Here is a 27,203-nt window from a genome sequence, read left to right on the forward strand (position 1 = left end):
ACTCCCTTGAAAAAATGAAAAATTGCTGCTACATTTTTAAACCTCCTAAAATGCTAACAAAATAAAATAACATTTTACCAATGGTGCTGATGTAAAGCTGACATGTGGGAAATGTTATTTATTAATGTTTTGCTGTGGTATGACTATCTGGATTAAAGGCATAATTATTCAAATTTTGAAAATTGCTAATTTTTTAACATTTATCTCAAATTTTTGATATTTTTTATAAATAAACACAAAACATATCAACCTAAATTTACCATTGTCATAAAGTATAATGTGTCACGAAAAAACAGTCTGAAAATCACTGGGATTTGTTGAAGCGTTGCAGAGTTATTACTCCATAAAGTGACACTGGTCAGAATTCAAAAATGTGGCTCCGTCACTAAGGGGTTAAAGACTCTATCATTTATTTATTTTATTTAAACATGTTGATTTTCCTAATTCCGCTAGCAGTTGTATGCCATACACAAATTAAAATGCTGGTGCAAAAAACAAACGCGCTTTAAAAAAGACTATCCTTTAAAACATCGTAAATTACTCAAATTCAATATATTTTATTCTCTGTAAAGAAATGAGTACAACTTTAAGCTCACAATTAGAGGACACTGTACAAGAACCATATTACCTGTCTATGATAGTTGAAGTGCTGATTAATTTTAGTGCTAGACCCTAATCACACACCATAAACTAAACATAATGCAACTACTACACTGTATCTAAAGGTTGCGCCGTCTTACACGTATGGATAAAGTTTACCACGTTTATTGGACAATTTTCTTTTAAATAATTCTTTCCCAAGTTTATATTTTCTTTAGTTTAATAATAGCATGGCTAGTTGGCCATGCAAACATGACAAGCTAGAAAACAGTTAGTGCCTTTTGCACTTTAGCTCTTTGACTCGCCCCATGCTTATTTGCTAGCATTAAAGTATATATAATGCATAATTACATTTGACACAGCTATTTATGACATTCAACCAGCACAGCCATATCTCAAAAGTGATTGGTAGTGAAAAATAACACACAGCTATGAATCAAATTGTCCTTTCGAGATCTGCTGTCCATTCTGATGGAGCAACACTGTGTCATCATGACCAATACCACCAATTTACTTCCCCACCACACTAAGGATTCTACTCAAAGAGCTCACTTTAGAGCACCATTTTATAACTGAGATAAAAAGTGTTTACATAAGTTGAGTAACTTTCTAAATATTGTAGGTTGCATTACTTATTAGATACAGGTCTTGTGTTACAGCCTGTATTAGAGCGCATTATTCTGCATGCTATTATTCTCAAAGTGTATAGTAATGAACCACTCAGCCACATTCACACAATCACTATTTGGTCAGTATTTTCCATCAATATTTGTAAGACAAAACCAGGAGTGGGTGATAAATACAAAAGTGATGACGTGTTTCTATTATATTCTTTGCTCCAATTGTTCCACTTCTGGTTTTGGCTTACAAATGCGGATGTAAAATACTGAAGGTGTGAACGTGGCCTTACGGAAAGTGGCTCCTGGACATAATACAGGTGTAACTTGGGACCAGTAAAATATAACTAATACAATGCATTTATAATGCTGATATCTTTTATAGATATATTTAATTATAAGCTGTAACTGGTGCTCGCATGTAAATATACACTTTAAATGGATGGTTTTAATGCCTGTGGCTTATTTAATGTGCAGATAAGAGATTGCTGTAGATGAGATTATAGGGAGTTCGCAATAGATGTATCCGATGATTCTAGTGACTTGGTCCAACATTATCTATGTGACATTAGATGCATTGTAACGCATCCATCAATCCTATTATACATGTCCTTTACTTAGATTTCTTGTAGGGCTGGTTTCTCATCAGAATTCTGGATTTTACTATAGAAGCTCAACAATGTTCATGACAAAACACTATTTTTATGTACATCTTGAGATAACTGAGCTTTTAAAAGGTACTTGAGAGTCACCCCCTGGATTTGTAGGCCAAACAGCACAAGCTACATCATGTGGCAGATTGCAGTCTAATAGCATGCACATCAATATGATGGCTATTTTTGACAAAAGTTCTCCACAATAATTGTGACCTTGAGTCTCATTCCGTAGTAATAAATCTGCCAGTTGTCAGTCTTCTGTATAAGTGTAAGCTCTTTAGGTTGGTCTTCCAGGTTAGATATCACTAGATTTATACATATCTGAAAGAAGCCGTGTGATAGGAACATTGCCAATAGTTTTCTTAAAAAAAACTTCCTCTATCGTGGATGGGCTTATGGACCGTAAAGCTGGTAGGAGTAGGAGAAGTTTCCCGAACCGGCAGGGCTGTGTAGGATACCTGTGAAACACAATGTGAAGAATACATAAGCTGCTTAACTGGGTGATAAATATATATAACACATAACCTTTACATGATTTTTTTTTTAATAAAAAAATGGGAATATACATTAGTACTGAACATACTATTTTTGTTCTTGCACTTTCACTTTTTTCTCCTTATGATTTCAAGAGTCATAAGGTTTCTTTTACTTTACCATTGACAAAGCAATATGGGGCTGTTTTGTTGGACAAGTTATAGTTTTGAATGACTCGATTCATTTTTTCATATAATGTACTGCAAAATGGGAAAAAAAATTCCAAGTGAATGGAAAAAGGGAGTGGGTGGGGAACGCAATTTCACCTGTATTTTGTTTTTACGGCGTTCATTGTGGAATAAAAATGACCTTGCAACATGATTATTGAGGTCAGTACAAACAGTAAAAACAATCTTGTATAGCTTTTTCAGTGGTTAACCTCCTATGAACATATGACATACTGGTGCATCATGTGCTGGCTCCCGAACTGACCCCACATTTTTGCTGGCAGATGATGGCTCTGATATTCAGCCATCATTTGCTTCTAAAATCTGAGTGTGAAGCGGACTCCCCTCCAAGCTGTTAACCTGTTAAATGCCACTGTCAATCTCTGATAGCAGCATTTACAGCGAGCCAGTAGGATGTGCATCATTCTGTGCACCCATCGGTGCCTCCTCAATCTGATGAAATTACTGGGTGCTGATGTGTTACTATGATGTCCTCAGGTTTGCTGAAGAACCCTGTGTCTGTCATGTCAGTCTTGTGAACACCACAAAAAAACAATTCTGGAATTGTACTTTTTTCACAATTTAGCCACACTTGGAATCTTTTTCCCACTTTCTAGTACATCATGTCATAAAATGAATGTACAACTGGTTCCACAAAAACCAAGCATTCATACGTCTATGATGATGGAAAAATAAAAAAGTTATGAGTCTTCGAAGAAGGAGAGTAAAAAATGAAAACTCAAAAATGCAAAATAGCCATGTCAGGAAGGGGGTTAAAAAAAACAGAGCTTCATAAAAAAAATGTTTTTTGTTTTTTTACATAGTGAGCTGTTTTAATTGGTACACGCAATGCTTTGTTCACTTTTCTATTGCATTTTTTGGGGAGGTGCGGTGATCAAAAACTGGCAATTCTGGGGTTTCATTTTTTTCTTTATTGTTTTTAACCTACAGGTTAACTAATTTTATATTTGATAGATAAGCCGTTTGTTTAAGTGGCAATAGTAAGTGTGTATTTTTTCTCTTTTTTTAACAGTGAAAAGAGGGATGATTTAACCCCTTCATGACCCAGCCTATTTTGACCTTAATGACCTGGCCATTTTTTGCAATTCTGACCAGTGTCCCTTTATGAGGTAATAACTCAGGAACGCTTCAACGGATCCTAGCGGTTCTGAGATTGTTTTTTTCGTGACATATTGGGCTTCATGTTAGTGGTAAATTTAGGTCGATAATTTTTGCGTTTGTGAAAAAAAATGGAAATTTGGTGAAAATTTTGCAATTTTCAAATTTTTCATTTTTATTCTGTTAAACCAGAGAGTTATGTGACACAAAATAGTTAATAAATAACATTACCCACATGTCTACTTTACATCAGCACAATTTTGGAAACAAAATTTTTTTTTGCTAGGAGGTTATAAGGGTTAAAATTTGACCAACGATTTCTCATTTTTGCAACAAAATTTACAAAACCATTTTTTTTAGGGACCACCTCACATTTGAAGTCAGTTTGAGGGGTCTATATGGCTGAAAATACCCAAAAGTGACACCATTCTAAAAACTGCACCTCTCAAGGTGCTCAAAACCACATTCAAGAAGTTTATTAACCCTTCAGGTGCTTCACAGCAGCAGAAGGAACATGGAAAGAAAAAAATGAAAATTTTAATTTTTAGTCACAAAAATTATCTTTTAGCAACTATTTTTTTATTTTCCCAAGGGTAAAAGGAGAAACTGGACCCCGAAAGTTATTGTACAATTTGTCCTGAGTACGCCGATACCCCATATCTGGGGGGGAACCACTGTTTGGGCGCACGACAGGGCTCGGAAGGGAAGGAGCGCCATTTGACTTTTTGAATGAAAAATTGGCTCCAATCTTTAGCGGGCACCTTGTCACATTTGGAGAGCCCCTGTGTGCCTAAAGATTGGAGCTCCCCCACAAATGACCCCATTTTGGAATCTAGACCCCCCAAGGAACTTATTTAGATGCATAGTGAGCACTTTGAGCCCCCAGGTGCTCCAAAAAAATGAAAAAGTACTTTTTTTCACAAAAAATTTCTTTTAGCCTCACTTTTTTCATGTGGGCGGGAACCACTGTTTAGGCAGACGTCGGGGCTCGGAAGGGAAGTAGTGACGTTTTGGAATGCAGACTTTGATGGAATGGTCTGCGGGCATCATGTTACGTTTGCAGAGGCCCTGATGTGTCTAAACAGTATAAACCCCCCACAAGTGACCCCATTTTGGAAACTAGACCCACCAAGGAACTTATCTAGATGTGTGGCAAGCACTTTGAACCCCCAAGTGCTTCACAGAGGTTTATAACGCAGAGCCGTGAAAATAAAAAATAATTTTTCTTTCCTCAAAAATAATTTTTTAGCAAGCAATTTTTTATTTTCACAAGGGTAACAGCAGAAATTGGACCCCAATAGTTGTTGTCCAGTTTGTCCTGAGTACGCTTATACTCCATATGTGGGGGTAAACCACTGTTTGGGCACACGACGGGGCTCAGAAGGGAAGTAGTGACATTTTGACATGCAGACTTAGATGGATTGGTCTGCGGGCGTCACGTTGCGTTTGCAGAGCTCCTGATGTGCCTAAACAGTAGAAACCCCCCACAAGTGACCCCATTTTGGAAACTAGACCCCCCAAGGAACTTCACAAAATTTTATAATGCACATCCGTGAAAATAAAAAAAAAATTTCCCCACAAAAATAATTTTTTAGCCCACATTTTTTTATTTTCTCAAGGGTAACAGGAGAAATTAGTCTCCCAAAGTTGTTGTGCAATTTTTCCTGAGGATGCTTATGCCCCATATGTTTGGGTAAACCACTGTTTGGGCACATGTCGGGGCTCGGAAGGGAGGGAGCACCAATTGACTTTTTGAACACAAGATTGGCTGGAATCAATGGTGGCGCCATGTCGCGTTTGTGCCTAAACAGTGGAAACCCCTCAATTCTAACTCCAACACTAACACACCCCAACCCTAATCCCAACTCTAGCCATAACTCTAATCACAACCCTAACCCCAACACACCCCTAACCACAACCCTAACCCCAACACACCCCTAACCCTAATCCCAACCCTAATCATAACCCTAACCACAAGCCTAACCCTAACCCCAACACACCCCTAACCCTAATCTTAACCCTATTTCCAAAAGGTAAAAGGCACTGCGTTTTACCTGCGGATTTACCGTGGATTTCCAGTGTTTTTTGTGCGGATTTCACCTGCGGATTCCTATTGAGGAACAGGTGTAAAACGCTGCGGAATCCGCACAAAGAATTGACATGCTGCAGAAAATACAACGCAGCATTTCTGCGTGGTATTTTCCGCACCATGGGCACAGCGGATTTGATTTTCCATAGGTTTACATGGTACAGTAAACGTGATGGAAAACTGCTGCGAATCCGCAGCGGCCAATCTGCGGCGGATCTGCAGCCAAATCAGCACCATGTGCACATAGCATAATTCTAACCCTAACCCTAATTCTAACCCTAACCCTAATTGCAACCCTAACCCTAATTCTAACCCTAACCCCAATTGCAACCCTAACCCTAATTGCAACCTTAACCCTAATTGCAACCCTAAACCTAATTGCAACCCTAACCCTAATTCTAACCCTAACCCTAATTGCAACCCTAACCCTAATTGCAACCCTAACCCTAGTTCTAACCCTAACCCTAGTGGGAAAATAAAAGTAAATATATTTTCTGTATTTTATTATTGTCCCTACCTATGGGGGTGATAAAGGGGGGGGTATTTACTATTTTTATTATTTGATCACTGTGATAGAACCTATCACAGTGATCAAAATGTACCTGGAATGAATCTGCCGGCTGGCAACTTCGGCGGGCACACTGCGCCCGCCATTTTGGAAGATGGTGGTGCCCATCGAGAAGACGGACAGACACCGGGAGGGAAACCGGAGCTCGGTAAGTATGGGGGGTGGGATCGGAGCACGGGGGGTTGGGGTCAGAGCACGGGGGAAGCGGACAGGAGGATGGAGGGGAGCGGAGGACAGTAGAGGACAGGACTGAGGGGAGGAGATCGGTGGCAGGGGCAGATCGTGGTCTCCAGTCATGGCCGATGATGTTGCAGCATCGGCCATGGCTGGATTGTAATATTTCACCAATTTTCATTGGTGAAATATTGCGATTGCTCTGATTGAAAGTGAAACAATCACTTTCAACAGCCAATTAGAGTAATCGTGGGGCGAAGCCACCACTCCTGGGCTGAAGTACCACTCCCCCTGTCCCTGCAGGTCAGGTGAAATTACAGTTAACCCTTTCACCCAACCTGCATAAACGCTATCATTCTGTGACACAGCATATGCGTCACAGGTCGGATTGGCACTGAATTTCATGACGCATACGCTGTGTCACAGGTTGGGAAGGGGTTAACAGGAACTTGTCATTACAGAAAATGCTGTTTACTTGCAAAATATAGGATAACTCTGCATGTAAATAGTGTTACATTGCTACTCGGATTCCATTTGGACCAATGTTATTCTATCATTCAGTGTGCATCTGCGTTTTTATTTCCAGCTTTGATCGGATTACAATCGGACTGGAAAATAATTGCAGCGTGCTGCGATTGTAATAGGAAATCGGATTGAATCCCGCAATAAAAAGCAGGCGAGTGCTGTCCAATTTTCACACAACGCTCTCATTTGAAAAGTCAGAAATTAATCTGCGGCGTACAATAAAATCACAGTGTGACATGTTGGAATAGATAGAATAGATATATACACATAGAATAGATAGAAATATAGATGTCAGTTACATATATATATATATATATATATACAGTGCCTACAAGTAGTATTCAACCCCCTGCAGATTTAGCAGGTTTAATAAGATGCAAATAAGTCAGAGCCTTCAAACTTCAAACAAGAGCAGGATTTATTAACAGATGCATAAATCTTACAAACCAAAAAGTTTTGTTGCTCAGTTAAATTTTTATAAATTTTAAACATAAAAGTGTGGGTCAATTATTATTCAACCCCTAGGTTTAATATTTTGTGGAATAACCTTTGTTTGCAATTACAGCTAATAATCGTCTTTTATAAGACCTGATCAGGCCGGCACAGGTCTCTGGAGTTATCTTGGCCCACTCCTCCATGCAGATCTTCTCCAAGTTATCTAGGTTCTTTGGGTGTCTCATGTGGACTTTAATCTTGAGCTCCTTCCACAAGTTTTCAATTGGGTTAAGGTCAGGAGACTGACTAGGCCACTGCAACACCTTGATTTTTTGCCTCTTGAACCAGGCCTTGGTTTTCTTGGCTGTGTGCTTTGGGTCGTTGTCTTGTTGGAAGATGAAATGACGACCCATCTTAAGATCCTTGATGTAGGAGCGGAGGTTCTTGGCCAAAATCTCCAGGTAGGCCGTGCTATCCATCTTCCCATGGATGCGGACCAGATGGCCAGGCCCCTTGGCTGAGAAACAGCCCCACAGCATGATGCTGCCACCACCATGCTTGACTGAAGGGATGGTATTCTTGGGGTCGTATGCAGTGCCATCCAGTCTCCAAACGTCACGTGTGTGGTTGGCACCAAAGATCTCGATCTTGGTCTCATCAGACCAGAGAACCTTGAACCAGTCAGTCTCAGAGTCCTCCAAGTGATCATGAGCAAACTGTAGGCGAGCCTTGACATGACGCTTTGAAAGTAAAGGTACCTTACGGCTCGTCTGGAACGGAGACCATTGCGGTGGAGTACATTACTTATGGTATTGACTGAAACCAATGTCCCCACTGCCATGAGATCTTCCCAGAGCTCCTTCCTTGTTGTCCTTGGGTTAGCCTTGACTCTTCGGACAAGCCTGGCCTCGGCACGGGAGGAAACTTTCAAAGGCTGTCCAGGCCGTGGAAGGCTAACAGTAGTTCCATAAGCCTTCCACGTCCGGATGATGCTCCCAACAGTGGAGACAGGTAGGCCCAACTCCTTGGAAAGGGTTTTGTACCCCTTGCCAGCCTTGTGACCCTCCACGATCTTGTCTCTGATGGCCTTGGAATGCTCCTTTGTCTTTCCCATGTTGACCATGTATGAGTGCTGTTCACAAGTTTGGGGAGGGTCTTAAATAGTCAGAAAAGGCTGGAAAAAGAGATAATTAATCCAAACATGTGAAGCTCATTGTTCTTTGTGCCTGAACTACTTCTTAATACTTTAGGGGAACCAAACAGAATTCTGGTAAGTTTACATACCCTGGCAGAATTTTTGCTTTCTTGTCCTTTTGTTAGAGAATATGAATGATAACACCAAAACTTTTCCTCCATTCATGGTTAGTGGTTGGTGAAGCCATTTATTGTCATACTACTGTGTTTTCTCTTTTTAAATCATAATGACAACCCAAAACATCCAAATGACCCTGATCAAAAGTTTACATACCCTGATGATTTTGACCTGATAACATGCACAGAAATTGACACAAATGGGTTTGAATGGCTACATTAGGAGAGAAATCAACGTGCCTATGATGAAAGGAACACCATTCCTACTGTAAAGCACGGAGGTGGATTGCTGATGTTTTGGGGATGTGTGAGCTATAAAGGCACAGGAAACTTGTTCAAACTTGAAGGAAAGATGAATGCAGCACGTTATCAGCAAATACTGGAGGCAAATTTGCACTCATCAGCACAGGAGCTGCGCATGGGACGTCCTTGGACGTTCCAACATGACAATGATCCAAAACACAAGGCCAAGTCGACCTGTCATTGGCTACAGCAGAACAAAGTGAAGGTTCTGGAGTGGCCATCTCAGTCTCCTGACATTAATATCATTGAGTCACTCTGGGGAGATCTCAAGCACACAGTTCATGCTAGACAGCCCAGGAATTTACAGGAACTTGAGGCTTTTTGCCAAGAAAAGTGAGCAGCTTTACCATCTGAGAAAATAAAGAACCTCATCCACAACTACCACAAAAGACTTCAAGCTGTCATTGATGTTAGAGGGGGCAATACACGGTATTAAGAAATGGGGTATTTGAATTTTTGATCAGGGTCATTTGGATGTTTTGGGTTGTCATTATGATTTAAAAAGAGAAAGCACAGTAGTTTTTCAATAAATGGCTTCACCCAACCACTAACCATGAGTGGAGAAAACATTTTGGTGTTATCATTCATATTCTCTGAAAAAAGGACAAGAAAGCAAAAATTCTGCCGGGGTATGTAAACTTTTGAGCACAACTGTATATTAGATAGATAGATAGATAGAAGAAAAGCCATATACTGTAAAATCACAGCAGGAGCCGAAAGGATAGAAGAGATGGATGGCATACACATGTATGTAAATACATGTGTGTATGTAAATACACATAGAATAGGTAAATATACAGATGTCAGTGACAAATACAATTGGTACAGTGTGTGTGCAGCTTACTGTACATGTATTTAATTATTAAAAGATTATTTTTCAGAAAAAAATGGTGTGGGCTCTCAAGTAATTTTCTTAACCAGCAGAGGGAAAGTCAACGGCTGGGGGAAGATGTTTATAGTCTGGGAAGGGGTTAATACCCATGGAACTTCCCAGGATATTAATATCAGCTCACAGCTGTATACTTAGCATTTGCTGGCTATTAAAATGGTGCCCCCCCAAAAAAATGATGTAGGGTCCCCTTATAAGTAATAACCAGCAAACGTTATACAGACAGCTGTGGGCTGATATTATTAGCCTAGGAAGAGGCCATAGAAACTGCCCCCTTCCCACAGGCTAATAAACATCAGCTCTCAGCCACCCCAGAAAAGGCGCATCTATAAGATGTGCCACTTCTGGCACCTAGCCTCCCTCTTCCCACTTGCCAAGTAGCGGTGGCAAGTGGGCTGATAGTTGAGGGGGTTGATGTCACCTTTGTATTTTCAGGTGACATCAAGTCCAGAGGTTAGTAATGGAGAGGTGTCAATAAGACGCCCCCATTACTAACCCCACAGTCATATTGTATAAAAACACACAAACCCAGAAAAAAGTCCTTTCATTGAAAGAATGAAACAGACTCCTTTAGCAAATCTTATTTAAACCATACTTATGACATCGCCCATTCCAGAGACGCCATTGTCTTCTGCAAAATAGTTAAAATATAAAAACAATATTCCTCACTGCTCTACAGAGAAGATGATAATTTGTCCCATGATACATCTAGATGGCAGGCAGCATGGTTTCATGACGCAACCATACAGTCTGTCATCCAGCAGACACTGAGCACCGTGTGTTCCATGTCTCCCTGTGAACTATTACCTGTCTGACAGCACCACGAGCGTGAGAAAGTTCACATGTTCGCTGTGCTGTCAGGTCCTGGGAATTCACAGCCAATGAACTCACTTCACCTATCTGACATCAGCACAAGCGCTGTGGGAAAATTTTATATCTCTCTATTCAATGTGTATACATCTATTCTACTCCAACCTGACACGCTGTGATTTTACTGTACACGACAGATGAATTACCGATTTTTCATCTATATATATATATATATATATATATTGTAGGGGTTTCACTAACTCAGGTGCGACGGCTGACACTTAGGAGGCAGGTTCCAACAAAAGTTCAAAGGTTTATTGCTTCGTAAACCAGTTAGCATAAACAGAAAACAAATAGCCTTTAACTCAGGCAAAAGGAAAAAAACAACTGTCCATTCCTTCAGGCTCAGACCTGGAGCCTTAACAACCTCTGGAGGCTAGCACCTCCACACATATCCACTGTGTTAAGCATTAGCCTGTCTTATATAGAGCTAACCACACCCAGTAACCCATCACATGATTAGCCATGTGGTCTGACATCACCACAGGTCCTGAAAGAGATATATATACATGGTTATGTGCAACAAAAAAATACTCCGGGCTACATTACAGCAACAAGCCACCTATGCGATACATATCTCCCGTCGACTACACACCCTTTAGCCATGCTACATACCTCCCCCCTCTGCCTAAAGCCGTGGGGCTTGGCACTTTCCCCCACTAAACAAGGGATTCTTGATAGGGTATCCGCATTACCGTGCAGCTTTCCAGCCCTATGTTCCACATGGAAACTGAAGTCCTGCAGGGCTAAGAACCAACGGGTGACCCTAGCATTTCTACCTTTTGTTTCCCTCATCCATCTAAGTGGGGCATTGTCAGATATTAGTCTGAATTTACGACCCAGCAGATAGTACCGTAACATGTCCACCGCCCACTTTATGGCCAAACACTCTTTTTCCACGACTGAGTAGTTCTTCTCAGATGAGGACAGATTTCTACTCAGATAGAGAACTGGATGCTCCTCCCCATGTAGCTCTTGGGAAAGGACTGCTCCTACCCCAACATCTGAGGCATCTGTCTGAAGAATAAATTATTTCTTGAAGTCCGGGGCCATCAGAACGGGCTGCTTACATAGAGCCCCTTTCAACTCTTGGAAGGCTGACTCTGTCTCTTCGGACCATTTAACCATCACCGATTTTGTCCCCTTTAGCAGATCAGTCAGAGGCGCAGCCACTGTGGCAAAGTTCGGGATGAACCTCCTGTAATATCCCACGATTCCCAGAAAGGTTTTAACTTGCTTTTTTGGAGAGTGGTTTCAGCCATGTTTGGATTGCCTCCACTTTCCTGATTTGGGGCTTTATTTCTCCACGACCCACTATATAGCCTAGGTATTTAGCTTCTTCCTTATCCAAGGCACACTTCTTCGGGTATATTGTAAACCCCGCCTCTCTTAGAGCATCAAACACTGCTTGGACTTTCTCCAGATGACTCTCCCAGTCCGGGCTAAAGATGACGATATCATCTAGGTACGCAGCAGTGTAGGCCTTATGGGGTGCAAGGACTCTATCCATAGCCCTCTGGAAGGTCGCCGGAGCTCCCTGTAGGCCAAACGGCATCCGGACATACTGGAAGCATCCATCAGGTGTCGAAAAGGCCGTTTTCTCCTTGGCTTCCTGTGCCATGGGGATCTGCCAATACCCCTTTGTCAAATCCAAGGTGGATATATATCTGGCGTGCCCAAGCCTTTCGATGAGCTCATCAACGCGGGGCATGGGATAAGCGTCAAACTTGGAGACCTCATTCAACTTCCGATAGTCGTTGCAAAACCTCCACTCTCCATCAGGTTTTGGGACCAGGACAATTGGGCTTGACCAACCGCTCTTGGATTCCTCAATGACTCCAAGCTTCAACATACGCTCCACTTCCTTGGAGATAACTTCTCGACAAGCCTCAGGAATACGATAGGGCTTCACGTTCACCCGCACATATGGCTCTGTTAGGACCTCATGCTCTATGACCTTCGTGTGTCCTGGCAACTCTGAAAACAGGTCCCTGTTTTTCTGGAGTAACTCCTGGCACTGCTGTTTCTGGGTCTTCGATAGCGTCTCCGCTATAGGAACCGCTCCAACCTCACCTTCTGGGTTGCTTAACAATGATGGAGTTACTGTCGGCTCTCTATCTTGCCACGGCTTGATGAGGTTGACATGGTATACTTGGAATGGTTTCCGTCTTCCTGGTTGGTGAATTTTATAATTTACTTCACCAAGTTTTTTTTCGACAACCTCATATGGCCCTTGCCATTTGGCCAAGAACTTGCTTTCCACCGTGGGAACTAACACAAGAACTCGGTCTCCCGGATTGAACTGCCTCACTCTTGCAGACCAGTTGTAGACTCTGGCCTGAGCTTCTTGTGCCTGGAGGAGGTGTTCTTTCACGATAGGCATCACCTTTGCAATCCTCTGCTGCATCAGGGCCACATGCTCAATGACGCTTCTGTGGGGCGTGACTTCCCAGGTTTCCTTGGCTATATCCAGGAGTCCTCGCGGATGTCGGCCATATAGAAGCTCAAACGGTGAGAACCCTGTGGAGGCCTGTGGAACATCACGAATGGAAAACATCAGATAGGGTAAGAGACAATCCCAGTCTCTACCGTCTTTCTCTATAGCTTTTCTCAGCATGCTCTTCAGTGTCTTGTTAAATCTCTCAACAAGGCCATCTGACTGGGGATGGTACACCGAGGTCCTCAACTGGGAGATTTTCAGGGCTTTGCATAACTCCCTCATCACCTTGCTCATGAAAGGTGTCCCCTGGTCAGTCAGGATCTCCTTCGGCAGACCTGTCCGGGAAAAGACATGGACCAACTCGCGGGCTATACTCTTCGAGGAAGAATTTCTCAAGGGAATTGCCTCAGGATAGCGTGTAGCATAGTCCAGGATGACTAATATATACTGATGGCCCCGGGCTGATTTAACTAAGGGACCAACCAAGTCCATGGCAATTCTCTCGAACGGCACCTCAATAATGGGCAGTGGCACAAGGGGGTTCCGGAAATGAGGAGTGGGAGCAGTTAGCTGACATGTAGGGCAGGACCTGCAATAGTTCACAATTTCCCGGTGACACCCAGGCCAATAGAACCTCTGCACAACCCGTTCCTGCGTTTTTTCCACCCCTAGGTGTCCACCCAAGATGTGTGAATGGGCCATGTCCAACACCTTCCGTCTATATGGACCCGGCACTACCAACTGCTCTACCAACTCCTCCCTTATTTTCGTGACCCGGTACAACAACTCCCCACTCATCAGAAAATGGGGAAATCTTGTGTCTGCCCCCGGCTCCTGTACCACCCAGTCAATAACTGTGACATTATTAAAGGCTTCCCTCAGAGTGGGGTCCCTATGTTGGGCAGTCCCAAAATTCTCACCGGTTACCTCTAACTCCATAATGTCAGATGCAGGGGACACTTCCTCCTCATCCCCAACCAGAACACAAAAAGGAAACCTGTCTGTCTCTGGGTGTGGAGTCACCCTTCCAGGGTTCATTGGTTCCCTACTCTTGCTAGGGAGCTCAGAACATTTTCCCCACAAATCCCAAAACAAACAGAAATCCCGGCCAATAATTATAGGGTGCAACAAGTCCTGCACGACGCCGACTATGTGGGACTCAGTGCCACATGCCGTTTCAATGTCCACCCTGGCCAAAGGGTAGTCCTTTGCATCACCATGTATGCACCGCACTCCGACCTTCTTTCCCGGGAGCAGGTGGAGAGGAAAAGTGGCCCTCACCAGGGTCACTAGGCTCCCCGAGTCTAACAGTGCCGTGACTGCTCGACCATTCACCTTTACGGGACACGCTTGAGGTCCCTCGTTGGGCGGAGAGTTCACACTGCAGGCTGGATACCCATAGTATGAACAACGGCGTCCCATGCTGCAGTCCATCTGCTCAGTGGTCTGGGAACAACGGGCAGCTATATGTCTGGGCCCGTGGCACCTCCAGCAAATAATATCACCTGTAGGGACCTTGGGCACCACCTCCACCGCCCTTTGTGACCTTGGACGCCCCACCCCTTTTTGGGACTCAGCAGCTTTCTGGGACCCCCAGTACGGCATGGGCTGCCTCCCAAATGAGCCTTCCATCCCTTGGTATCTCTCGACCAGTCCGATCAGTTCGTCGGCATTCTGGAGATCACCCTGGGCAACCCAAGTCTGTATGGACCTCGGGAGGGAATGCACAAACCGATCCATCATCACCCGTTCTACCATCTGTGCAGGCGTAGAGGACTCTGGCTGCAGCCATTTCTGGACCAGGTGCAACAGGTCAAACATTTGGGAGCGAGGCGGTTTGTCCCGGTGATAGGCCCAGCAGTGAACTCGCTGTGCCCTAACAGTCAGTGTCACCCCCAAACGTGTGAGAACCTCGGCTTTCAATTTGTCATACTCCTTGGCATCCTGCAAGGTCAAATCATAGTATGCCTTCTGAGGTTCCCCCGTCAGGTAAGGCGCCAACACCTCTGCCCACTGCTCTGGCGGAAGTTTTTCCCTCTCAGCGACCCTCTCAAACACTGTCAGGAAGGCCTCAACATCATCCCCGGGACTCATTTTCTGTAATGCGCGTCTTACCGTCTTCCGGACGTGGGTGTCATCAGCCAAACCTGGGGTTGGGGCGCTCGTCTTGCCCTGGATGGAGGTTGCCAGAAGCTGCATCTGCTGCCGTTGCTCCTGCTGGTTCTGTTGCATCTGCTGCCGTTGTTCCTGCTGGCTCTGCCGTTGCTCCTGCTGGCTCTGTTCTATCTGCTGCATCAACAGCTTGTTGGTCTCTTGCTGGTTCTGTTGCAACTGCTGCATAAACAGCCTGTTAGCCTCTTGCTGCTGTGACTGCGACTGGACCAAGTGTTTCAGTAGGTCCTCCATTTTCCTTGACAATGCTTGCTGGCTTACAGCCGACTTGACCCAGGACATTAAAAAATAGACTTACGTCTCCACTGGGAATGCTGCCCGCACGTCTACCACCAATTGTAGGGGTTTCACTCACTCAGGTGCGACGGCTGACACTTAGGAGGCTGTTATGGTTCTCAATGACAAGAGAACATAGCCCAGCAAACATAAGAACTAGCTCTTGGAAGGATGGAAACTAAACTGACCATGAACTAAACCTGCCGCACAACTAACAGTAGCCGGGTAGCGTAGCCTGCGTTTTATCCCTAGACGCCCAGCGCCGGCCGGAGGACTAACTAATCCTGGCAGAGGAAAATATAGTCCTGGCTCACCTCTAGAGAAATTTCCCCGAAAGGCAGACAGAGGCCCCCACAAATATTGGCGGTGATTTTAGATGAAATGACAAACGTAGTATGAAAATAGGTTTAGCAAAATTGAGGTCCGCTTACTAGATAGCAGGAAGACAGAAAGGGCACTTTCATGGTCAGCTGAAAACCCTATCAAAACACCATCCTGAAATTACTTTAAGACTCTAGTATTAACTCATAACATCAGAGTGGCAATTTCAGATCACAAGAGCTTTCCAGACACAGAAACGAAACTACAGCTGTGAACTGGAACAAAATGCAAAAACAAACAAGGACCAAAGTCCAACTTAGCTGGGAGTTGTCTAGCAGCAGGAACATGCACAGAAAGGCTTCTGATTACAATGTTGACCGGCATGGAAGTGACAGAGGAGCAAGGCTAAATAGCGACTCCCACATCCTGATGGAAACAGGTGAACAGAGAGGATGATGCACACCAGTTCAATTCCACCAGTGGCCACCGGGGGAGCCCAAAATCCAATTTCACAACAGTACCCCCCCCTCAAGGAGGGGGCACCGAACCCTCACCAGAACCACCAGGGCGATCAGGATGAGCCCTATGAAAGGCACGGACCAAATCGGAGGCATGAACATCAGAGGCAGTCACCCAAGAATTATCCTCCTGACCGTATCCCTTCCATTTGACCAGATACTGGAGTTTCCGTCTGGAAACACGGGAGTCCAAGATTTTTTCCACAACGTACTCCAACTCGCCCTCAACCAACACCGGAGCAGGAGGCTCAACGGAAGGCACAACCGGTACCTCATACCTGCGCAATAATGACCGATGAAAAACATTATGAATAGAAAAAGATGCAGGGAGGTCCAAACGGAAGGACACAGGGTTAAGAATCTCCAATATCTTGTACGGGCCGATGAACCGAGGCTTAAACTTGGGAGAAGAAACCCTCATAGGGACAAAACGAGAAGACAACCACACCAAGTCCCCAACACAAAGCCGAGGACCAACCCGACGCCGGCGGTTGGCAAAAAGCTGAGTCTTCTCCTGGGACAACTTCAAATTGTCCACCACCTGCCCCCAAATCTGATGCAACCTCTCCACCACAGCATCCACTCCAGGACAATCCGAAGATTCCACCTGACCAGAAGAAAATCGAGGATGAAACCCCGAATTACAGAAAAAGGGAGACACCAAGGTGGCAGAGCTGGCCCGATTATTGAGGGCAAACTCCGCTAAAGGCAAAAAAGCAACCCAATCATCCTGATCTGCAGACACAAAACACCTCAAATATGTCTCCAAGGTCTGATTCGTCCGCTCGGTCTGGCCATTAGTCTGAGGATGGAAAGCAGACGAGAAAGACAAATCTATGCCCATCCTAGCACAGAATGCTCGCCAAAATCTAGACACGAATTGGGTACCTCTGTCAGAAACGATATTCTCCGGAATACCATGCAAACGGACCACATTTTGAAAAAACAGAGGAACCAACTCGGAAGAAGAAGGCAACTTAGGCAGGGGAACCAAATGGACCATCTTAGAGAAACGATCACACACCACCCAGATGACAGACATCTTCTGAGAAACAGGAAGATCCGAAATAAAATCCATCGAGATGTGCGTCCAGGGCCTCTTCGGAATAGGCAAGGGCAACAACAATCCACTAGCCCGAGAACAACAAGGCTTGGCCCGAGCACAAACGTCACAAGACTGCACAAAGCCTCGCACATCTCGAGACAGGGAAGGCCACCAGAAGGACCTTGCCACCAAATCCCTGGTACCAAAGATTCCAGGATGACCTGCCAACGCAGAAGAATGAACCTCAGAAATGACTTTACTGGTCCAATCATCAGGAACAAACAGTCTACCAGGTGGGCAACGATCAGGTCTATCCGCCTGAAACTCCTGCAAGGCCCGCCGCAGGTCTGGAGAAACGGCAGACAATATCACTCCATCCTTAAGGATACCTGTAGGTTCAGAATTACCAGGGGAGTCAGGCTCAAAACTCCTAGAAAGGGCATCCGCCTTAACATTCTTAGAACCCGGCAGGTAGGACACCACAAAATTAAACCGAGAGAAAAACAACGACCAGCGCGCCTGTCTAGGATTCAGGCGTCTGGCGGACTCAAGATAAATTAGATTTTTGTGGTCAGTCAATACCACCACCTGATGTCTAGCCCCCTCAAGCCAATGACGCCACTCCTCAAAAGCCCACTTCATGGCCAAAAGCTCCCGATTCCCAACATCATAATTCCGCTCGGCGGGCGAAAATTTACGCGAGAAAAAAGCACAAGGTCTCATCACGGAGCAATCGGAACTTCTCTGCGACAAAACCGCCCCAGCTCCGATTTCAGAAGCGTCGACCTCAACCTGAAAAGGAAGAGCAACATCAGGCTGACGCAACACAGGGGCGGAAGAAAAGCGGCGCTTAAGCTCCTGAAAGGCCTCCACAGCAGCAGGGGACCAATCAGCGACATCAGCACCCTTCTTAGTCAAATCAGTCAATGGTTTAACAACATCAGAAAAACCAGCAATAAATCGACGATAAAAGTTAGCAAAGCCCAAAAATTTCTGAAGACTCTTAAGAGAAGAGGGTTGCGTCCAATCACAAATAGCCTGAACCTTGACAGGATCCATCTCGATGGAAGAGGGGGAAAAAATATATCCCAAAAAGGAAATCTTTTGAACCCCAAAAACGCACTTAGAACCCTTCACACACAAGGAATTAGACCGCAAAACCTGAAAAACCCTCCTGACCTGCTGGACATGAGAGTCCCAGTCATCCGAAAAAATCAAAATATCATCCAGATACACAATCATAAATTTATCCAAATAATCACGGAAAATGTCATGCATAAAGGACTGAAAGACTGAAGGGGCATTTGAAAGACCAAAAGGCATCACCAAATACTCAAAGTGGCCCTCGGGCGTATTAAATGCGGTTTTCCACTCATCCCCCTGCTTAATTCGCACCAAATTATACGCCCCACGGAGATCTATCTTAGAGAACCACTTGGCCCCCTTTATGCGAGCAAACAAATCAGTCAGCAGTGGCAACGGATATTGATATTTAACCGTGATTTTATTCAAAAGCCGATAATCAATGCACGGCCTCAAAGAGCCATCTTTCTTAGCCACAAAGAAAAAACCGGCTCCTAAGGGAGATGACGAAGGACGAATATGTCCCTTTTCCAAGGACTCCTTTATATATTCTCGCATAGCAGCATGTTCAGGCACAGACAGATTAAATAAACGACCCTTAGGGTATTTACTACCCGGAATCAAATCTATGGCACAATCGCACTCCCGGTGCGGAGGTAATGAACCAAGCTTAGGTTCTTCAAAAACGTCACGATATTCAGTCAAGAATTCAGGAATCTCAGAGGGAATAGATGATGAAATGGAAACCACAGGTACGTCCCCATGCGTCCCCTTACATCCCCAGCTTAACACAGACATAGCTTTCCAGTCAAGGACTGGGTTATGAGATTGCAGCCATGGCAATCCAAGCACCAACACATCATGTAGGTTATACAGCACAAGAAAGCGAATAATCTCCTGGTGATCCGGATTAATCCGCATAGTTACTTGTGTCCAGTATTGTGGTTTATTGCTAGCCAATGGGGTGGAGTCAATCCCCTTCAGGGGTATAGGAGTTTCAAGAGGCTCTAAATCATACCCACAGCGTTTGGCAAAGGACCAATCCATAAGACTCAAAGTGGCGCCAGAGTCGACATAGGCATCCGCGGTAATAGATGATAAGGAACAAATCAGGGTCACAGATAGAATAAACTTAGACTGTAAAGTGCCAATTGAAACAGACTTATCAAGCTTCTTAGTACGCTTAGAGCATGCTGATATAACATGAGTTGAATCACCGCAATAGAAGCACAACCCATTTTTTCGTCTAAAATTCTGCCGTTCACTTCTGGACAGAATTCTATCACATTGCATATTCTCTGGCGTCTTCTCAGTAGACACCGCCAAATGGTGCACAGGTTTGCGCTCCCGCAGACGCCTATCGATCTGGATAGCCATTGTCATGGACTCATTCAGACCCGCAGGCACAGGGAACCCCACCATAACATCCTTAATGGCATCAGAGAGACCCTCTCTGAAATTCGCCGCCAGGGCGCACTCATTCCACTGAGTAAGCACAGCCCATTTACGGAATTTCTGGCAATATATTTCAGCTTCGTCTTGCCCCTGAGATAGGGACATCAAGGCCTTTTCCGCCTGAAGTTCTAACTGAGGTTCCTCATAAAGCAACCCCAAGGCCAGAAAAAACGCATCCACATTGAGCAACGTAGGATCCCCTGGAGCCAATGCAAAAGCCCAATCCTGAGGGTCGCCCCGGAGCAAGGAAATCACAATCCTGACCTGCTGAGCAGGATCTCCAGCAGAGCGAGATTTCAGGGACAAAAACAACTTGCAATTATTTTTGAAATTTTGAAAGCAAGATCTATTCCCCGAGAAAAATTCAGGCAAAGGAATTCTAGGTTCAGATATAGGAACATGAACAACAAAATCTTGTAAATGTTGAACTTTCGTGGTGAGATTATTCAAACCTGCAGCTAAACTCTGAATATCCATTTTAAACAGGTGAACACAGAGCCATTCCAGGATTAGAAGGAGAGAGAGAGAGAAAGGCTGCAATATAGGCAGACTTGCAAGAGATTCAATTACAAGCACACTCAGAACTGAAAAAAAAAAAAATCTTCAGCAGACTTCTCTTTTCTCTCCTTTCTCTGTCAAATAATTTAACCCCTTTTTTGGCCGGTCAAACTGTTATGGTTCTCAATGACAAGAGAACATAGCCCAGCAAACATAAGAACTAGCTCTTGGAAGGATGGAAACTAAACTGACCATGAACTAAACCTGCCGCACAACTAACAGTAGCCGGGTAGCGTAGCCTGCGTTTTATCCCTAGACGCCCAGCGCCGGCCGGAGGACTAACTAATCCTGGCAGAGGAAAATATAGTCCTGGCTCACCTCTAGAGAAATTTCCCCGAAAGGCAGACAGAGGCCCCCACAAATATTGGCGGTGATTTTAGATGAAATGACAAACGTAGTATGAAAATAGGTTTAGCAAAATTGAGGTCCGCTTACTAGATAGCAGGAAGACAGAAAGGGCACTTTCATGGTCAGCTGAAAACCCTATCAAAACACCATCCTGAAATTACTTTAAGACTCTAGTATTAACTCATAACATCAGAGTGGCAATTTCAGATCACAAGAGCTTTCCAGACACAGAAACGAAACTACAGCTGTGAACTGGAACAAAATGCAAAAACAAACAAGGACCAAAGTCCAACTTAGCTGGGAGTTGTCTAGCAGCAGGAACATGCACAGAAAGGCTTCTGATTACAATGTTGACCGGCATGGAAGTGACAGAGGAGCAAGGCTAAATAGCGACTCCCACATCCTGATGGAAACAGGTGAACAGAGAGGATGATGCACACCAGTTCAATTCCACCAGTGGCCACCGGGGGAGCCCAAAATCCAACTTCACAACAGGAGGCAGGTTCCAACAAAAGTTCAAAGGTTTTTTGCTTCATAAACCAGTTAGCATAAACAGAAAACAAATAGCCTTTAACTCAGGCAAACGGAAAAAAACAACTGTCCATTCCTTCAGGCTCAGACCTGGAGCCTTAACAACCTCTGGAGGCTAGCACCTCCACACATATCCACTGTGTTAGGGTACTGTCACACTCTGCAACTTTCCAACGATCACGACCAGCGATACGACCTGGCCGTGATCTTTGGAAAGTCGTTGTGTGGTCGCTGGGGAGCCGTCACACAGACAGCTCTCCAGCGACCAACGATGCCGAAGGCCCCGGGTAACCAGGGTAAACATCGGGTTACTAAGCGCAGGGCCACGCTTAGTAACCCGATGTTTACCCTGGTTACCATCGTAAAAGTAAAAAAAAACAAACAGTACATACTCACATTCCGGTGTCCGTCAGGTCCCTCGCAGTCTGCTTCCCGCTCTGACTGAGTGCCGCCGTAAAGTGAAAGCACAGCACAGCGGTGACGTCACCGCTGTGCTCTGCTCTTACTTTACAGCTGGCTGTATCGTATGGATATCGCTGGAACGTCACGGATCGTACCATCATAGCGACAAAAGTGCCACTGTGAGACAGTACCCTTAAGCATTAGCCTGTCTTATATAGAGCTAACCACACCCAGTAACCCATCACATGATTAGCCATGTGGTCTGACATCACCACAGGTCCTGAAAGAGATATATATACATGGTTATGTGCAACAAAGAAATACTCCGGGCTACATTACAGCAACAAGCCACCTATGCCACACATATCTCCCGTCGACTACACACCCTTTAGCCATGCTACAATATATATATATACTACTCAAAAAAATAAACACTTGACCCCTTTCTGAAACCAGATGTACTATCCCGTCGAGGTGATCTGGGCCCGTATGACCATCGATGGGATAGTACGTCATACGCGATCAGCCGCTCTCACGGGGGGAGCGCAGCTGATCGCGGCCGGGTGTCAGCTGATTATCACTGACATCTGGCACTATGTGCCAGGAGCGGTCACAGACCGCTCTCAGCACTTTAACCCCCGATACACTGCGATCAAACAAGATCGCAGCATTCCGGTGACATAGGGAAGCATCGCGCAGGGAGGGGGCTCCCTGCGTGCTTCCCTGAGACCCTCAGAACAACACGATGTGATTGCATTGTTCTGAGGGCCTGCTGCATGCAGGCCCCTGGATCCAAGATGGCCCCGGGGTCCTTCTGGGTCCTGCAGGGAGGTGGCTTGTCAGTGCCTGCTGAGAGCAGGCTCCGGCAAGCCTCCTGTACTGCCTGTCAGATCGCTGATCTGACACAGTGCTCTGCAAAGTGTCAGATCAGCGATCTGACACTATATAGTGATGTCCCACCCTGGGACAAAGTAAAAAAGTTTAAAAAAAAATTAACATGTGGAAAAATATATTTTAGAAAATTCCTAAATAGAGAAAAAAAAAATTGTTCCAATAAATACATTTCTTTATGTAAATAAATAAAATAAACAATAAAAGTACACATATTTAGTATCCCCACGTGCGTAAAAACCCGACCTATAAAACTGTCTCACTAGTTAACCCCTTCAGTGAACATCGTAAATAAAATTTAAAAAAAATGAAGCAAAAAACAGTGGTTTATCATCATGCCGCCAAACAAAAAGTGGAATAACATGCAATCAAAAAGAGAGATATAAATAAACATGGTTCCGCGAAAAACGTCATCTTGTCCTGCAAAAAATGAGCTGCCATACAGCACCATTAGTGAAAAAATAAAAAAGTTATAGCTCTCAGAATAAAGCGATGCAAAAACAATTATTTTTTATTTAAAATAGTTTTTATTGTATAAAAGCGCCAAAACATAAAAAATAATATAAATGAGGTATCGCTGCAATCGTACTGACCCAAAGAATAAAACTGCCTTATCAATTTTACCACACACAGAACGGTATAAACGCCCCACCAAAAAGAAATTAATGAATGTTCATTCTGCCTCCCAAAAATTGTAATAAAAAGCGATCAAAAAATGTCATGGGCCCGAAAATGGTACGAATAAAAACGTCAACTAGTCCTGCAAAAATCAAAACCTCACATGACTCTGTGGGCCAAAATATGGAAAAATTATAGCTCTCAAAATGTGGTGATGCACAAATTATTTTTTGCAATAAAAAGCGTCTTTTAGCGTGACAGCTGCCAAACATAAAAACCAGATATAAAAACCTGCTATAAATAGTAAATCAAAACCCCCTTTATCACCCACTTAGTTAGGGAAAAATAATAACATAAAAAATGTATTTATTTCCATTTTCCCATTAGGGTTAGGATTAGGGTTGGGGCTAAAGATAGGGTTAGGGCTAAAGTTAGGGTTAGGGTTGGGGCTAAAGTTAGGGTTGGGGTTCGAGGTGGGGTTAGGATTTGGATTACGTTTAAGGCTGGGATTAGGGTTAGGGTTGGGATTAGGGTTAGGGATGTGTTGGGGTTAGGGTTGTGGTTAGGGTTGGGATTAGGGTTAAGGGTGTGTTCGGCTTAGGGGTGTGGTTATGGTTAGGGTTGGGATTAGGGTTAGGGATGTGTTGGGGTTTGGGTTGGAGTTATAATTGGGGGGTTTCCACTGTTTAGGCATATCAGGGGCTCTCCAAACGCGACATGGTGTCCGATCTCAATTCCAGCCAATTCTGCATTGAAAAAGTAAAACGGTGCTCCTTCCCTTCTGAGCTCTGCCGTGCGCCCAAACAATGGTTTACCCCCACATGTGGGGTATCAGCGGATACAGGACACATTGTACAACAACTTTTGCAGTCCAATTTCTCCTGTTACCCTTGGGAAAATAAAAAATTTGGGGCAAAAAAAATCATTTTTGTGAAAAAAATATGATTTTTTATTTTTTCGGATCTACATTATAAACTTCTGTGAAGCACTTGGGGGTTCAAAGCGCTCACCACACATCTAGATAAGTTCCTTAGGGGTCTACTTTCCAAAATGGTGTCACTTGTGGGGGGTTTCCACTGTTTACGCACATCAGGAGCTCTCTAAACACGACATGGCATCCGATCTCAATTCCAGCCAATTTTGCACTGAAAAGTCAAATGTTGCTCCTTCCCTTCCAAGCTCTGCTATGCACCCAAACAGTGGTTTACCCCCACATATGGGCTATTGGCGTACTTAGGACAAATTGTACAACAACTTTTGGGGTTCAATTTCTCCTGTTTCCTTGGTAAAATAAATCAAATAGGATCTGAAGTAAATTTTTTGTGAAACAAAGTTTAATAAACTTATTGAATGTGGTTTTGAGCACCTTGAGGGGTGCAGTTTTTAGAATGGTGCCACTTTGGGGTATTTTCTATCATATAGACCCCTGAAAGTGACTTCAAATAAATTTTACCACTACAATATGTTTCGAGAAAACAATGTCAAAATCACCGGAATCCGTTGCAGCGTTCCAGAGTTATAACGTCATAAAGGGACAGTGGTCAGAATTGTAAAAATTGGCCCTGTCATTAACGTGCAAACCACCCTTGGGAGTAAAGGGGTTGAACAACAGAATATAACTCCAAGTAAATCAAACTTCTGTGAAATCAAACTGTCCACTTAGGAAGCAACACTGTTTGACAATCAATTTCACATGCTGTTGTGCAAATGGAATAGATAACAGATGAAAATGATTGGCAATTATCAAGACACACTTAATAAAGGAGTGGTTTTGCAGGTGGGGACCACAGACCACATCTCAGTACCAATGCTTTCTGTCTGATGTTTTGGTCACTTTTGAATGTTGGTTGTGCTTTCACACTCGTGGCAGCATGTGACGGACTCTGCAACCCACACAAGTGGCTCAGGTAGTGCAGCTCATCCAGGATGGCACATCAATGCGAGCTGTGTCAAGAAGATTTGCTGTGTCTGTCAGTGTAGTGTCCAGTGGCTGGAGGCACTAACAGGAGACAGGCCAGTAAACCAGGAGACATGGAGGGGGCCGAAGGAGAGCAATAACCCAGCAGTAGGACCGCTACCTCCGCCTTTGTCAAGAAGGAACAGGAGGAGCACTGCCAGAGCCCTGCAAAATGACCTACAGCAGGCCACAAATGTGCATGTGTCTGCACAAACGGTTAGAAACCGACTTCATGAGGATGGTCTGAGTGCCTGACGTCCACAGATGTGGTTGTGCTCACAGCCCAACACCGTGCAGGAAGCTTGGCATTTGCCACAGAATGCCAGGATTGGCAAATTTGCCACTGGCGCCCTGAGCTTTTCACAGATGAAAGCAAGTTCACACTGAGTACATGTGACAGACGTGACAGAGTCAAGAGACACTGTGGAGAGAGATCTGCTGTCTGCAACATCCTTCAGCATGAACGGTGTGGCAGTGGGTCAGTAATGGTGTGAGGTGGCATTTCTTTGAAGGGCCGCACAGCCCTCCATGTGCTCTCCAGAGGTAGCTGGACTGCCATTAGGTACCGAGATGAGATCCTCAGACCCCTTGTGAAACCATATGCTGGTGCGGTTAGCTCTGGGTTCCTCCTAATGTAGGACAATGCCAGACCTCATGTGGCTGGAGTGTGTCAGCAGTTCCTGCAAGATGAAGGCATTGAAGCTATGGACTGGCCCGCCCGTTCTCCAGACCTGAATCCGATTGAACACATCTGGGAAATCATGTCTCACACCATCCACCAACGTCACGTTGCACCACAGACTGTCCAGGAGTTGGCAGATGCTTTAGTCCAGGTCTGGGAGGAGATCCCTCAGGAGACCATCCGCCGCCTCATCAGGAGCATGCCCAGGCTTTGTAGGAAGGTCATACAGGCATGTGGAGGCCACACACCCTACTGAGCATAATTTCCTTGTCTTGTAGCATTTACACTGAAGTTGGGTCAGCTTGTAACTTCATTTTCCAGTTTGATTTTGAGCATCATTCCAACTCCTGACCTTCGTATGATATTAGTTATGATTTACGTTGATCATTTTTAGGTTTTATTGTTCTCAACACATTCCACTATGTAATGAATAAAGATTTGCAACTGGAATATTTCATTCAGTGATATCTAGGATGTGGGATTTCAGTGTTCCATTTATTTTTTTGAGCAGTGTATAGATATATACACGTTTTGAAGAATATTTCCTTTGAAAATGGTGTGTAAATGACAGAGAATTTCTCTATGTAAAAGCTCATGTTAAAATCGGATAGCAATCTCACTGCATTCGGATGTAAGTCGGATGCTAGGTGTGAAAAAACGGATTATACTCTAATGAAAAACGCATGACACTTGCATTACACTCGTCTGACTTTGCAGGAACAAAATTTGACCAATTTTAAAATCATTTGTAAAGCACTTGTAAACCCGATTGGGTTATCATTGCTACAGAAATGCCAGACATGTAGATGCCAAATGTGGTTTAGGCACACTGTGGGGCTCAGAAGGGAGGGGGGAATATGGATTTGGGAGCGCAGAATTCACTGGATTTATTTTGCGGTGCGAGGAGCCATAGGGCTTTTCCAGAGCCTTTGTGCTACCAATAGCGTGGAAGCCCCTTATATTTCCATTGACAGGTGACAGACATGAGTGGGGATTTGCTATTTTTTGTGGATTGAGTTAAAGCTTTTAATGGGAACATTTGAAATAAT

General features: G+C 44.2%; 1 protein-coding gene across 1 annotated transcript in view; it reads right to left on the minus strand.

Moving 5' to 3' along the window:
- Nucleotides 1–534: 534 nt before the first annotated feature.
- The window catches only part of NR2E1 (nuclear receptor subfamily 2 group E member 1), a 165,933-nt gene continuing 139,264 nt past the window's right edge, over nucleotides 535–27,203 (minus strand). Inside the window, exon 9 of the mRNA XM_077289602.1 lies at nucleotides 535–2,331. Within this exon, the coding sequence (XP_077145717.1) occupies nucleotides 2,169–2,331 (163 nt within the window). The 3' untranslated portion in view covers nucleotides 535–2,168. The remainder of the gene's footprint in view (nucleotides 2,332–27,203) is intronic.

This window comes from Ranitomeya variabilis, chromosome 2 (assembly GCF_051348905.1).
Source record: "Ranitomeya variabilis isolate aRanVar5 chromosome 2, aRanVar5.hap1, whole genome shotgun sequence".
Classification (NCBI taxonomy): domain Eukaryota; kingdom Metazoa; phylum Chordata; class Amphibia; order Anura; family Dendrobatidae; genus Ranitomeya; species Ranitomeya variabilis.